We start from the raw sequence: 16,468 nt of genomic DNA, 5'->3' as shown, positions 1-16,468 counted from the left end.
TGGGGTTTGTTTGTGTTTGCGTACACCAGGAAGACCCATGTGACATGTTTACATGCTCATTTGAATGCATGTGTAATGTGCTTTAGATTAATGTTCTAGTAATATGATGCAATCATGTTAACAATGTATTTAGTGCTTTCATTTGGAGAACCTTTTAACACAGCGATACAGTTTGAGTGTGATCATATTTTTATGGCTACTTTTATTTTGTTTTATCTCTCTGGAAACTGACTTATTCCTTCTTTTCCCACCTCCTTCCTCTCGCTCTTCATGTCTAATGACACGGGAGTATATAATTAAGCTCACCAGGATGAATCATCAAACCCTTCCCACCAAACCACCCATTATAATCTAAACGGGCTATAGAGAGCCAGAGCCCCTCTCCAGAGTCCCAAACAAAAACCTTAATTGACACCAAGCCCCCTCATTAGGCTGAGAACGAGACAATCTGATGCTCTCAGCCAGTAATCCAGGTAACAATAGCAATCGCTTGACAAGCCTCCAGCATTGGAAATGGCATGATGCCAGCGTAATTAATTATTTTGTCTCGGGAGGAGACATTGTCTCAAGCCGAAGGGTTTTCACAAGGTCATGGATTTTTCTTGTTTCGGACTCCAAATTAGTCTTCTTGTACAAAAGTTTCACCGCCACATTGTAGTTCAACCTTTAGTCCAGTTGGATGTTTGTAGGACATTTGAAGCTCAAGGAGTTCATCACATTGACAAGAAAGGTATGGATGTGGCTACGGCGTTTTTGACCATGTGGATGTTCGTCATCGCCAACGCGGCTTCTCCTTTTAGCAAACCAATTGGAAATTGAACTTTTTCTTCCTTGGCAGTAGCTTCAAACCTCCACTAATTTTCATGAAAATCAGACCAGAAGTTGTTTTTTTTGTTGTTGTTGTTGTCCTGCTGACAAACAAAACCAAAAACATAACCTGAACGGAAACCAATAAATGAATACCAGGACCCGAAAACCTTCTGCTGAAGCTAACGGGCAGCGAACCCAGATCAGCAGTCAACAATGCAGCCTTTGTCCTGATGTGCTGGATGTTTCCGAGCTGGGAAAGACAAACGAATGTTCCCCACATGTACACATGCCAGCTGTTGACAGCCGAGTTCAGCACATTCACCTCGTCTGTTTGCAGTCGATGTACGATAGCGCGGGCTGGACGTGCCAGCTGGCAGGCTTTGGGGTTGTGATTTCCCGTCTGTCTGCATCCATACTTGGTCAGCCGTCTGTGTTCTACTGTATATCTGTAAACAGTGGAGGTGGAGAAATAATCCTATGATGCATCACGATGCTTTGTTCTAGTCTAAAATAGATTTTTTTGTTTGGCCATTATTCCATATTTGATATAAGTAATAGCACATCAACTGTATCATAGAAATAGTAATTGGTTTGAAAGATTTGAAGGCAGAATTCTCATTATATTTAAATCCAAAATAGAGATGCATCGTGATGCATCGAGAATCGTTTAATAATCGAATCATGAGGTGACTGATGAGTCCCACTCCTAGTAAACACACATTATTCTAATTTTACAACCAAAAAAATGAATAAATTCATTCAAGTCAATGACAGACTGTTTTCCTATCTGTACATCAGAAGAGGACGTAGTCAGTGGGGCGTCACCCATTTGTGGACTGCCGTGTTCGGTAACTACATATACCACCAGGGTTAAGTAAGAAAATATGTTGTTTTAGTGAACTTGCTTGACTTGAATGCAGGACTTGTCATTATTTTTGTTTTGCTATTTTCACTCAAACGCTTCCTCCGGGATCGCATGCTGTCGTGATGTCATAGCGTGAGGCATTTTACAGTAGTTGTGTGCTCCCAATCCTTGGTAGTAAATGGGTCTTAGGGGATTTAACGAGCTCAGCGCTCTGTGATCCCCCCGTCTGTTAATTGTGGTTAGTAATTGGAGAGGAGATTCTTGTGCTGGTTATGGGAATGGTACAAAGCTTTTACTGTATACTGGGGATTCTCGTCTGCCCGTAAATACTGCTGAATTCTAAATAAGAACACAGGGTTGTCCAAATCTTTACCTCCAAATAAAGAAAACAGAGAAAAAGGAGTAGGGTTTGTCAAAACCAAATGAGAATGTTTTTCATGTTGCCATCAGTTCAAAGGTCAAACCATCACGAAAAACATCGCTATCTTTGACTCCGAGGCCTCACGGGAGGAGGAACAGAAGATTATGCACATCATAAAACGAAGGGGAAGTCCATCTGAATGGATTTCAGCCATACAAGGCCGTCATGACTTCACAGCTGAAGCTGAGATAACAACGTGATAAAGTTAGAAGGAACACAGCGGCCTGAAGAGTGGATTGTTGTATTTATATGATGAAATGATCCAAGCCGACACCTTTATGGCTTTCTTCCCCTTTGTGTTTGACCGTGAAATCATGAATGCAATTTAATTAGTTGATTGAAATAAAACTGAAAGTGTAAAAGAGCTCAGAACAGTACAACAGAAGTAAGTAATGGTCATTCTCATGCTCACTTATGTCTCATAGGTTGTTGAACCATTTTTTTTATTGGAACCATTTGTGACTCAAATTTGGTGCTAAATTTAAAAAATGTTACCACTCCAATGACTCTATTTTGCTTTCTATTCAGTTTTCACAATGAATATATAATTTAAAAAATGCATTGGACTCTGCAAGGTTTCTGGGCGTAACAATTTTTATCGGATGACACCAGCATCCTGACTCTAGCTTTAAGGCGGAGCCTCCACACACGAAACGTTAGCCATCTTTGGGTCTGTTGTAGAAACCGGGGTGAAGTACGTTTTCCCATGAGACTCGTAAATAACTGATTTTAAACATTTGTGCAGTACGTTTAGCAGAGGAAGTGTCCACATGCTCTCGGTGTTCGTGTTCGAGGATGACTTACAGCTACTGGACAGCAGCTGCTGGTGAACACACACTAACAAGGAGACAACACACTGCAGACCAGTTAAAACATGCTGGGAGTTCTTGTTTGTCACAGTTGTCTTACTCTTTAATCCGTCCTAACGAAAAATACACGGGGAGAAAAACAAGTTTAAAACACGTTAAAAGGTTTGTATAAATATGATTGCATCACCAGTTCTATATCTGTCTATTCCCTATTGTCCTGATAACCCTCCGTTCCTCCCTTCATCTTCTTTAATACTTCGGTCTAGCCCTGTACAGGAATGTTAAATAGCACTTGTGAGAAAGACACATAAAAGGGCAGCGACCAAAACATGCAAACGCACACAAACACCTCCTCCCACAAACTCACACACTCACAGGAAATCACCGGCGTCTGGCTTTTGTTTCCTTTAATTTCTTGAAGCTTGCTTTCCTCCATCAGCTAAACCAGACCTGAACCAGGTCGCTTCACCAACAATGTCAAATATGTCATACACGCCTCCCAGTGGAATCCTGGCTTATGGGAAAATAATAAACAGTCCATATTAAAGGTTGCAGGGTGACAAGTGATTTCTGCCAGGCCCAGTCGGGGGAAATGGACGATGTCTGTGATTTACTGTTTCTAAGAGAAGCATCATGTCACCACCAGAAAAGCATAAAAACATGAATTTTAAATAATCTACTGGCAAAAAAACTATTGTTTTTTTCTTTAAAATGTGTGGACATGAATAACAGTTTTTGATGAATATATTCACGTTCTAATGTTTACATGATGATGATTCCTGTTCTCTTTGTAGACACTGTGATGTTTACAACAACAGGAAATATGACTTCGATGTACATTTACTAGCACTTGACGGCTTTACTGCTAATTTCTGCTTAACTTCATGGATCGTCTGCTCTGAGCACATCAACTCTCTCTCTCCACCACACACACTGCGGGCTGATCCATCCCTGAGAGCAACCACGCTACTGTCGTTACTCTAACTCTAGTTTGTATTTCTGTTACGTCACTCGGCTGTAGCTCGATAACTGGGATAAGGTGTAAAGTCCAAGTATTCCAGCGTATTCAAGTTCACGTCATGTTACGATGCAGCATGTGTGTTTGTGTTGTTTGGACGAGGGGAGGTAACGTTTCTGAGATATCCCTGAAGAATGCTTTTAGAACCTGTTTACAGCCTTCCGGGGGCTTCAGGGGCTTCGGTGGCTTTAGGGGGACTAAAAGATAGAGAGTTTAACCTTGTTTGCAATGATGACTTCCAGACTATTGCATGTTGCTTATGCTGCATACCTCTGTCAGAGTCCATCATCGAGTTTATCCCTCTGTGAAACTAACTTTTTATGGCATGGATTAGGGGGTTTGACTGATTGATATCTCTGACAAAAACAAAAGCACTGGGCCAAAATGAGACATTCATTCAACTTTTATTGGTGATATATTTGCTTCAGATCAGGTACAGATAGTGTTGTTTGCCTCTGACGCCGCGGTGCTATTAGCAGATCTCATTCAATGAAACATATCAGAGGTATTTAAATGTGTGGTGTGCAGGATCTGTTTCCTTTCAACTGAGGAAAGGTCAGCGTTTTTTTAGGAGCTTAAATGGGTCAGCTGAGTTAGGCTTTTGTGGTGGCTCCCCACTAGCCAAGAGTAACAACATGTTTTCATTGCCTTGGCTCCCGGTAGAGGCAACATGTCTCAAATTTAGGTCAACTTCAGTCACGTCAACTTTATTTAAAAACTAAAAAATAGATTCATCTGAAAAGTGTTTCATGCAGGCACAGGAATAGACGTATGAAACCAAAAGGGCCACACAGACTGAAAATATTCAAACCTCTCAGTAGCTGGACTCCAACAATCAGCCCACTGTGGGCCCATTACAGTCACTAACGAGGCTTCTGCTGAGACCTAATCATGTAATTGAATCTCCGCTGGCTCTACCTTGCAGACCTAAGTCGGTTACAGGTGCACTAATGTGTGCCATTTGCTTTCGTCTGTTTTAGCTACTTTAGAAGTCAGTGACATCATGTCTGGTCTGGATATGTTTTAAATCATTGCCTGAAAAGCTTAAAAAGAGCCGCAGAGAGACGTTGTATTTTCAGTTTTGTTTTTAAATTGTGGAGATGTACAGAATCACAAGTTATAGAGCATAACTAACCGAATGTACGCCGTCATATATCTCATTGGCACGCTTTCTTTTTCTTTCTCTGTCATTCTCCCAGGAATCGGCCTCACTTCCTTCAACAAGCTGTGTGTTTAGATGCATGCGGTTCTTGGCCTGAAGTCCTCAAGTGTTATTCACTATGAAACGGGAAGAAGAAAGGCGGCTGAAAGGTAAGCGTCCTCCCTCGACTCCCTGATTGCTTCAGCACATGTCTGAGGGAGTGTGTTTTTCTATGCCTCCCTATGATGTTACCAGTCAGCCACCCTTCCCAAATGAGAACAAAGTGCTCTGGATGTCCGTGTAATTTGACAGGGAGCAGCCGTACTACAAACCCAGAGTCACGCAAAACCATGTTTTTTTGTGGATTTCTATGGGCTCCTAATTTACACACAGCGAAGATGATTTCACCTCCTTCCTGAGCCGGAAACCTTCTGGCTGCCAAAGTTGTGAGAGGGTTTAGTTGTTTAGGCTGGAATCACAGCGGTGGTCTCATAGGACTGCTCACATTATGGAACGATTAAAGGGATGATATACAATTTCCTAAAAGAAAACTACGTGTAGACTGATAGAAAAATAATCACTTCTGAACCACTAGAAGTGTGTGGTGGAGTCTGTATCTGCAGAGACCCTAACCCTCTGTGTTCAGGACTCTTCCACGAAGCTCAGAAACCCAGTTTCTCACATTTGATTAGCCACAAGTCGGTTTTTTTCACAAAATGAAAGTGAATTAACACATAAACATGTATAATGAAAAACTACAGCATGGCAACTAAAGCTTCTGGGTCATGGAGTTCCATCCATCAGTCACTACCAGCAGAAGAGGGAATGGACTCGGCCAGCCAGAGTCTGCTTATCTGCCTTTCTCATTCGCATCATTTACTGCTGTGGGAATCAGAGAAGCAGCAGACATGGGGGAGGCTTCCAGTCCTTGTGAGGTATGAAGTCCACAACCACCACGAGTGGCTCTCTGGAGGCACGACCTCCCGGGTCGCAGTGGCTGTTCCAGACCATTTCAAATAGAGTTCTGCAGGGATGGGTCCTTAAACCAGGAAACGGGTTTTTTATTCAATGGCTGAAATAAGCTCTGTGGTTAACATAAGCTGTAGATATTTTAGCACATTGTTCTTCAACGTAAAATACGTCAGTAAATATCCCATATGTGAATTTTGAAGCTTTTACGTGTCTTTTAAAGGGTTTTTCTAAATGTTTTTTTGTAGCTAGCGGCTAAATGAGACGTCAAAACATCTTCACAATGTGCGTTCCCAAGCTTTTCAGGGTGCAACGGCAGTACTTATAAAAATACTTCTCCGTTTGTACAACCAATCACAGCAAGCAGATGTCTTTTCTTTCTTCTGTGTCCGTCCACGGTAAATAGTATATGGAGGATAATCTTTTTTTTAGCTTTACGATCCGTCCTCACGGACTGTTTTCCTTGTCCAAGGACGTCACAACATCTGGTTGAAAAGGTGAGCCGGACTGAAGATACATGGAGTAAAGCTACTGTGACGGATTTAGAGAGCTGGAAATTCATTTATCTTTGTTTTGACTGTTTCGTTGAGTCAGTGAGGCTTTCTACTACATCATCATCATAAGGTGGTGCAGGTTTCGGTTGCTTAGTAGCTGCTAGTTGCTAGCTAGTAGCTCAGCTAGCTAGTTTGTGAGTCGAACCTGCAGGTACACTCAAGCTGCAGGCGAAGCTGAGGGGTGTTTTTAACCTGGTTTAGGTGTCCATACGCAGGTTTCATACGTCACACCTCACGTCCTGTCCACGAGTGGTGGGAGGGCCAGGCAAGTCTTTGTGATTGCTAGCTAACTGAGACATTTTATGTTTTGCTTTTATTTCTTACGTTGTAATTTTGAAAAAGGAGAATGTGTGAGCTTGCAAGTTTTACCAAAAGATCAGAAAATTCAACAGAAATGGGTTTGTTTATTTGGAAAAATAGAATCCAGAATCGTCGACATATTCCTCAACAATGTTTTAGCAATTTCACCCACAACATTTGTATTGACGCTCGATGTGCCGTCAATTTACCCTGGGGGACGCAGCGAGTTTGAGTGAATTTATTTTATATTTTTATCTACTGAATGTGTCCAACAAAACTTTAGCCGACATAGGACTGCCAAGTCACGTTCCGATTCATGTCAAACAGGACATTGAATGTCGCTCGGGGCTATTGGCAGTGTCGGTGGGGTGAGCCCCACCTTGGCGTCCTTCCTTCTGTATTTCCATCATAGACCAGTGACCTGCTCGAGCTCCCTCACGAGAAAGAGCTGAGTCAATATTGGTGAAGCCGTAACTCACTGATACGTTGAATGGCTGGATAATGCTTCGGTGACAGGACCCTTTGGTCCAATAAGGTATGTGCAAACAGACACACTTCCTCGCAATCACTCACAAACACTCACAAAGGCCCTCATGTGTACTTCTGTGCCGGGTAAGGCTGAAAGGAAAGGACAAAAACACAGAAGAAGGAAACATTGTATACTATGCCATTTATTCATGGTGTTTTAAACTAGAGTAGGAACCAGAGGGACTACTTTGTTTTCTACGAGGAATCGCAGTAACTGTTAGGTGATTTCCCCGCGGCCTTAAACACAACACCAAACGCCACAACAACCCTGTGACGGACTGCGACCCGTCCAGGGTGTAACCTCCCAGATAAACCTACATTCATGCTGTCAGTAAAGGTTGTCTGCAGCACACCAATCACGCCGACATTCCTGTGACTTGTAACGGTATCCGGTGTCAAACAACGGCTCCTCATTTGGGAGTCCCAACCTCCCCCAAAGCTAATGTGAAGGACTACTTCTAAATAGTGTTTGACATCAATGTGGCGTGAACAAGACTTTGTCTCGTCTGTCCCAGGGGGGCGAGGGGGCGGGGCTTCATTTGGTCTATGCTGACGGACAGCTCATGTAACCTTCAGGTGCTGCAGCCCCGAGGCATCACCGCTGCGTCACTGGGTCGATAAACTTTAATGCTTCATTTGAATCAAAAACAGTTTAAGTGCATGCATTACCCTGCTTCATTAGTCGGAGTGGGCTGACTGTTTCTTTCTGTTTGTTTTTTTAAATTTCACTCTAAATTCAACATTCAGCTCCGTCGGTTTTACGGAGTTTGAGCAGAAGGTTGTTCTCCGAGTAAAAGCTTGTCGACCCCCCCCCCCCCCCCCGAGCTAAGATGATGAGGTTTGATTAAAGCGGCTGAAATCCAAACCCACTCCGTGTGTGTTCGCTTTCAATCACTCGGCCTCGTGGCACAAACGGGAGGTCAGACAGCGCACGAGCTCATGCACGACACCGCCTCTCCCGTGGGTGTCCTCTCTGAATCATCTGTGCCAAACAAGGGAGCATCTTTGACCTTGTGACCTTGACGATTTGAGGCTTAGTGCTCGAAACATCTGGAAAACCTTAACTTGAGCTAAATGACGAGGTGGACGTAGACGCTTGCTTCTCTGAAGTCCGTTTGTCATCATGTGACACTCCAGAAGGTGACGCCTGATCCCAGACGGAGCCCAAATACATATTTCGGGCCTTGGCGTCACATTCACGAGACGACGTCTCATCTAGATGGATGATTCCTCTACTTTGCTTTACGGTTTGTTTTTATTTTGTTTACTCTCTGATTATTGCGTCAGGATGTTCCAGCCAGGCATTCAGTGTAATTACTAAATCACTGTTGCACAGCCTGCTATTTTCTTCTCTTTTTGTAGCTCTGCTCAGGTGTAAAATTCACCTGGTGGTTGGCGTGTTAGTCGTCAACCTTGACAGCTTGGCAAACAAAATACCTTTGTGCTTAGCTAAACAGAGACGCCCAGTTGTGTCAGCGGGGCCAGATTTATGATAGGACCCATTGTGGTGCTGGTGGGAAAGGTGGCTCGTTACAGTTGCAGATGTGATGCGGGATAAGAGCCGTGTTTGGTTGGATGTCATGTGTTAATGTGATGATGGTGTGGGCCGGGGATCACATGCTGGACATCAGAGCCGTGTGAAACGTGAAATAGGCAAAGAGTGACATCTGGTGACCAAAGCGGGTTCACTTCAGTCGGCTCAGTGCTGTCTGAAGGTCTGAGGCGAGTTATTCACTTGTTGCATCATCACAACGTGTGCAGTCTTTCAGTCGCACACTCAAATGAATATACATGAATAATATATATCATAACATCCAGGAAGTTTGTGACGGTTGGATTGGCTGTCAATGAGACAGAGCGGATGAAGGTGAATCCCCCGATGACCTCATTCATGCATCCAGCATTTTAAATGAGAAAGTTATTAGATTTTCACTCTTCAGTAATCCATATTTTCTGATATCTTCTGATCCCGTTTCATATGTGAAGATGGATTTGACATTATGTTGAAAATGACATGTTTTTCTCTTTACTATATTGAAGGGTTTGTTTTTAGAAAGGGAAAGTGCTCTCTTTTATCGCCTGAACACTGCTGACAGCTAGTGGACAATAGTGAGCGGTGCAGCTTTAATGTTCCTGAGAAGTCTGTTAATAATTAGAACATGTCTTGGGGGAAAATATGACCGTATGTTCATTCGACGTCCATCATATGAGTAATTTAATGCTAGTCAGTTGGTATCAGTGACGACGATCGCATAATACATACACATGGAGGTTACTGTGAAAATACATACCGGTAAATATGCACAGCAATAATAACATAAGTTTAATAATAAAATGAGTACGTCATTTGTCAATTAGACACTCTTTTTCTGTACATATGGATTCATTTTCACGTTAACTTGCACATTTAATTCATAATTGAGGTTTTTATTTCTACATTTCTTTCTTTAATAATTAATTATATTTGCATGTATTTAGCATAATGTGTCAAATTGCTTGGAATTATACAAATGATCATAAAAAAATAATAAATAAATACAAATAAAGTAAACTGGTATTTACAGCTAAGATCTCCTATGTTGCTGGTTGCAGTGATGATGCAATGTTGCAATCAGAGGCCCGTTTCATCAGATGAGCCTCAGCCTGCCACATGTTGCTCCACCAAAGCAAAGGCGTTAGTCTTTACAACAGCAGCTTTAATTCACTCTCATTTAGTGTTAATGAATAAATCATTCTCCCTTTGCTGCCACTAACATCACACAGAACGATCAGAGACACAGAACACGAACACAGAAACTTCCAGAACATGTTTCATTTTTTCCAGATGGTGTCAGTAAATCCAGAGAACAAGCCCTGGAAGCCCCGATCCAGACTGTAAACGTGACGGAAAGCACGGATCACATTACCGTAAATATCCTAAATGTTTGAATTGTACAAAAAATTAAAAAAAATCTGAAATGTTCTTGTTTCCTCCAAGATAATAGCAGATGACATTTAGAAAGTGGAAATAAAGTGCAGTGCTACAGCAAAGCGTTTTGCTGATGTCTTTTTTTTAAATGAATACAGGATAAGCGGTAGACAGTGGATGGATGGATGGATGGATGGATGGATGGATGGATGGATGTGTCCTCTATGAGCACCCACTTACTTACTCACTTATGAACCCTACTTACATATGTAATACAAATGTTTTAGTATATATTTAGTAGTAGCACATATTACATTATAATACATTAAATTAAATATGATGCATCTGTATATATGAACAGAGAAAAAAGTAGATTAAATTAGACCCACCTGCTAAAATATTTAAACATTCCCCAAAATATTATGAAAGGTACACAGTTGGGTCATGAGTACTTTTACATTCTGAAGGCTACATTTTACTTTCAATACTTGTACTTTTGCTGAGTAAAATGTTAAATGTTTACTTGTAGTGGAGTATCATTACACCTTCATAATTCAAGGTCAAATTCACAGCCAGGTGTTAAAGTCATCTTAGTAGCTAACTGCATGGTAGCCATGCTAGTGACCTGTCAATCACAGGTTAGCCCCCTCCTAAAGCATACTCTGCTATGGGCTATTCGACTCTATACTAACCAGCATTTACTAAATGAACATCATGCTGCACTGGATAAGACTTTAAACTAGAGATTGAGACCATAAACTCATGTTTACAATGTTTACTGAGATAATAAATCCAGTCAAAAGTAGGGTAATTTTCTCAAATACTTCAATACAATCAGGGAGTCGCCCCCTGATGGCCAGCAGATAGACTGTCAGTTTAAATGCACGTCGGTGTTGGTCTCACTTTTCAGAACCGGAGGTTGCCGCCTGGTCAGAAGAAATCAGATTTTACGAGGAGCACGCGAAGGCAGCACAGTAGCCGTCGTTGAAGAATGTCCCTGCGCGTCTACTCCCAGCATTAAGGCCTCCCCTCCGGGAGGTTCTGTACGTGGCAGCGTCTAAACCCCCAGCGCGTCCCCGTCCTGTTCACAACCCGCTGCCGAGTGAACCCGCGTCCACATCGCGACGCGTGACGTCCCTCTCAACACTGAAGGTAATAATACTTCTACGTTATAATACTGCGTCCGAGCGGTGATAACATCACCGGAAGGCTTCGTTGAGCTCGCGCGCCTACCGAACATGCTGGGACGGTTGTCAATAACAACAGGTATTTTATTTTGGTGACCGTGTTGTACCAGAGACGGTCTCGAGCTCGCCCTCCGTGTGTTTGGTGATAACGTGTTTGTGACGTTGTAAGCCTGCGCGAGGCGGTCAGGACATTTACGTTTATTCTCGGACCAAACGCAGAATAAGTTCGGAAACTTTTTTTTCTCGTTATGTGCGACATTCTGGAGACCGCGTCGCTCCACCACGTGACGTTTCTTATATACAAAAAAAACGTTGACGCAGTAGATGTGAACGTACGCACGTGCAGCTACAGCAAAAAGTCTGCGAGGACCCGAAAGAGCTGAAGTGGGTTTCTAGAAACAGCTGTGTGACGTCATCGAGACTGTCCAGATGATGTGCAGAGTCAGGGGCCTGCGAGGCAAGACGGGGGGCTAAAGAACCCTCAGACGGTCTCCCATTATACCGCGATATAACTTAAAAAGTAAAGTGTACTACTCTCTATTATTTATACTCAAACAGTCGCTTCACGTAGAAAATAATAGAATAATAGAAAACCCCGTTTTATACACTTCTGTAAATCACTACTGTGTGTGTGTGTGTGTGTGTGTGTGTGTGTGTGTGTGTGTGTGTGTACATATATACTATAAAAACTAATAATAAAATATATATACATATAAAATAAATACTCAAGTAAAGTACAGATACCTGAAAATTCTGCTTAAGTATGTATACTTTGTTACTTCCCACCTCTTCACACTAGATACACACTATAAATACTCTATTATAATATGCTATAAGTATACCAGACTACAACAACCACAGAATCAATCATAATATTAGGACAAACATACAATATATATATATATATATATATATATATATATATATATATATATATATATATATATATATATATATATATATATCAGACAGTGCAATTTTGCTGCTGTTAAATATAAAGGAGGTATCGGAGGATAGTCAGAACAGGAAGCGTGCAGCTGTTTGACAGATGTGAGGTAGCGATGAAGTTATTGATCTGGGCAGGGAAGGCTTCCTGCATCAATCATATGTTGGAGAAGTCTTCGTTCACCCTCGCCAAATACACCAAGTATCACTGTGTCCACCCTCGGCCCCACAATACAGGGTTTGTGTGTGCATGCCAGCTAATATGTCATACAATAACAGTCATTGAATGTGGCGCCCATGGCGTTGCGTATAACCGGAGGTGTGTCATAGATCAGGTGACCTGAGCTCTGCTTTATTGACTTCTATCTCTGTCTGGTTATCTCCCCTCTTTCTAGAGTTTCTTTTCCTTAACTAAGTTGTCCAATATTATTAATATTGGGGAGATGCTTATCTCAACGTCTGGCTGATTTATATTTATTGCAACATGAGTGTCTTTGTTTTAATAAACATTGTTTATTTAAGGATTCAGTGTTTACATTCCAGAAAAAGCTTTTAGAACTGGGGGAGAAAACGTGTGCTTAATGTCAGCCAGTCTGTCTTTTTATTTGAATAAGTCTGTGAACGGTGATATCTTGGTACGAAGCTCCGGAGAAATGTGTAGCTATACGTTGGGATGTTGAGTTGCGGTCAGGGAAACCAGTTGTCATTGAAGGTTACCTGCATACCTAGCCTATTTCTAGTTGCAGTTTGGCTCCATATATTTTGCAATTTCAGCAATCACAAGGATAATAGAACCTCTCTTATATATTGCATTGTACATAGATTTTGGTGATTCTTTTCTCGAAGGCGAAACTAGAGGTTTTCTCGTTCACAGGTCAGCTAAACTACGTTGGAAATGCTCAGTTTGTCTTCGAGCAGGGAGAGATCGAAATACCAGTTCTCCTTTTAGCTTTCTGGCTTTAATAAGTTGCGAAAATGCCGAACAAACAAGAAACGATGTTGAATGGAAATGATGAGTGGAAGTCCAAGCATATGCACTTCGTTAGACACCAAACAGCACGTGGACTGTACTAACACAAAGCAGAAATGAACCATTAAGGACATCTGCTGCTGGTTCACGAAGGCAAACATTTTCAGATGCAGCACCACTTACTTGTGAAGTTCCTCAAGGCTCCGTCTTGGGGCCTGAGTTTCTTCGTCTTGTATACGTGGCCCTTGGGGTAAACTCTTGAGCAACATAACATTGCCTTTCACTGCTTTGCAGATTACTTAAAGATGCGTTAAGCCTTTGGTCAGCTGTTTAAATACATTTCTTTATCTCAATGAAAATAAGACGGAGAACATGATGATTCTGTCGGCCTTATTGGTCCTTAAGCTTCTTACATTCAACCTTTTGTTAAGAAGTGGTCTATGACTCCCCCTTTAATGCTTGTTTTTAAGGTTTTAAATTGACCAAAGCGCCGTTATTCTCTGGAGCAGCAGACTGATTCACCTCATCTCGCCAGCGTTTGGTTGATTTTAGCCTGCATGTATCATCACATCGTCTGCAACAGATTGACGTTAATCTGAGTTGATGTCATTGAGGAGGAGCTATTCACTTTCTATCAGCTGTGTTTCAACTCCGAATGTGAAATAGTTTTCTTTGCTGTTGGAGCGAGTTCAATCTCAGGGATTGTCTGAGCTTGTTCACAGCTTGTGCTGTGCACACACATGCATGCGGCGCATTATGTAATATGCACGTATCATTCAGCACAACGACGCCACTTATAAGCTTCAGTGTGCAGAGAGAGTTGGCGAGTGCCTCGTCTGTCCTGAGGACTTCAGTCCGGCATCCTTTAGTTACAGAAGATTTCCATTCAATTGTTAAGTGAATTTTAGGGCGAGACACTGCAGGTAAAACACCTTGTTTTGTTTTTTTCATGCACTGGTCAATTTTTCTGCTCTATTTTGCTTCCATAACACGTCTTCCTTCAAATGTGTTTGCATCTGTAGATTTCTCCTAAATTCACCAAAAGTTACCATCAGATAATGCCTCATTTGCATATTTAAACATAACATTTCAGACAACTTGTCGTCCAAAATAGAATGTCTTAATTTCAGTAATAAACCTGGGAAGTTTCATGTTGATATCTATAAGAACTCTATCCACCTGTAGATTTTTTTTTAATTAATTGTACAATCCAGATCTTTAGGGGTTTCTTCATATATCGTTCTGATAGATCCAACATTTTCTTCCTAAAAAGATGGCGAAACTAGATACTAGATAAAAAATAACGTAACAGTGATTCCTGTATGACATTTTTTATCTCGTCTGTAACTCGCATCAGCTGTTGGCCTACGTTTCGATCCGCTTTCCCTCGAAAAAGGAAAAAACGGCGTTTTAATAACTTCCCAGTTGGCACCGGTGTGACCCAGAGACAGCTGTTGTTCTCAAGAGGATGGAAGAACAAGACAACTACAGATTAAGAAGTCAATGTTGCAGACTTTGGTTGTTTTTTTTTACTGTTAACAACGCCACACATTTGGAGAAACTTCGGTTTTATCATCACAGATTGGTTAAAGCAAACTGCAGTCACTTAACAAGGTACCTTAAAACCCCAACAGAAGCTCTGATAGAGACCACGTCAGGACGAAACATGACCCGACTGTTAGATTAATCTCATTTCATTTTATTTTGGGTTTGAGACATTGGGAGATACTCGTATCATTCATTAATATAGATGTATTGTTTTAGTTAATTCCCGCTCTGATCTGCAGATCGGGAGCGAGTGTGGAAGTGAGCGGAAGGATCCAAAGTGCGAAGACCTCCGGGGGTTTTAAGGTATCTCATTCTCGTTAATTCAGAAAAACAGACCAGGTTTTCTTTTTGTTGTTAAAAAAAAACTTTTCTCGGAATTCTGTGATAATTATCTCATAAATTCAGAAAAAAACAGAGCAGGTTTCTTTTCCTCTCTAGTGAATGCAGTAGTTTTTGTTCTTAATTTTTGAAGGAAGACACTCCCAGTGTGTTGTCCTGCCCTCAGTGCGACCCCCGACATTTGTCAGACCGGGTCGGGAATCAGGCCCGCGGGCCGGTAAACGGGCCGAGCCTTTCCAGGAATGTGCCGTGGGAGTTCAGCCTGCAGCAACAGACTGTTTCAGGCCGAGTCAGCGCTCACGCCATGAGTTACACGGGGAGAGAGTCCATCCTTTCATTTCCTTGGCGTTTTTATCTGAGACGGCACTCATTTAGTAAATTAACAGTAATAATACATCTGCCTGAGGTTTGAGTTATTTATGAAGCTTTACAACGGGAAGTTGGAAGTTCTCCTTTTTAAGAGTGTTTTGTTTCTTCCAGTTGACAGTCGACACATTCAAGTCCGACTCGTCGTTCTTGGCAAAAACCAAAACGAAATACACAACAAAATAGCATGACTTGCATGCAGCTGAAGGCTGCTGTGAAAGTGCTGAGCAGGCTTTGACCCCGATACTGGTCTGCTTTCAGGGTCCAGGACGGTCCATTGGCTCATGTGCACCCAAGCTAACAAGGAGCATGCATGCATAACCAATATGCCTTCTCAATCATCACATGCTGGAAACAAAGGAGCACCTGTTAAATACAGTGTCATTTGCAAATATCTTCATAGGCATCAGAAGGATGATTTCAGATATAAAAAGTAAAAAAGAAAGAAGCTGAAATCCATTGAATATGTTCGAGGAGAGCAGCTTTTATCTGAAATGCAGCGATCTGTATTTCCTGTGCCGTTTGCTTCCCATTGGTCCACGCCGCCGACTCTCGACAAGTCGGGACGGATCTGCATCACGTAGGAGACGGGAGGACTCGTCCACGCTGAGAAAACCGATTAAAGAATGCTATTCCCCCTGAGACAGAACGTGAACACATATGCGTTGGTCCGAACGTTTTGGTCCAGTCCTATTCTGAAATGTTTGATTATACGTTTCACACCCGATGTGGTGTGAAACGATTCCACTAAGCTCACTGTAATTGTGAATTCTAAAACCGACTGACAGAT

General features: G+C 41.9%; 1 protein-coding gene across 10 annotated transcripts in view; it reads left to right on the top strand.

Moving 5' to 3' along the window:
- Positions 1-16,468, top strand: part of p4ha2 (procollagen-proline, 2-oxoglutarate 4-dioxygenase (proline 4-hydroxylase), alpha polypeptide 2) — a 33,104-nt gene that overhangs the window by 5,452 nt on the left and 11,184 nt on the right. For 5 of the 10 annotated variants that reach the window (XR_014598462.1, XR_014598463.1, XR_014598464.1 and 2 more), the window contains exons 3-4: positions 5,123-5,234; positions 10,240-10,322. Coding sequence is in view for 2 of the 10 variants with exons in the window: in XM_084029671.1 (XP_083885797.1) it covers positions 5,204-5,234; positions 10,240-10,322 (114 nt within the window). In the remaining 8 variants the exon portion in view is untranslated. Of the gene's footprint in view, positions 1-5,122; positions 5,235-10,239; positions 10,323-11,333; positions 11,590-14,324; positions 14,349-15,212; positions 15,277-16,468 lie in introns of those variants that run through there. The other 5 variants (XM_084029673.1, XM_084029672.1, XM_084029674.1 and 2 more) reach the window with 5 other exon arrangements.

The sequence above is a fragment of the Eutrigla gurnardus genome (genome assembly GCF_963514095.1).
Source record: "Eutrigla gurnardus genome assembly, chromosome: 15".
Classification (NCBI taxonomy): Eukaryota; Metazoa; Chordata; class Actinopteri; order Perciformes; family Triglidae; genus Eutrigla; species Eutrigla gurnardus.
The sequence above is the reverse complement of the archived record's forward strand: the minus strand, read 5'-3'. Positions and strand labels throughout refer to the sequence as shown.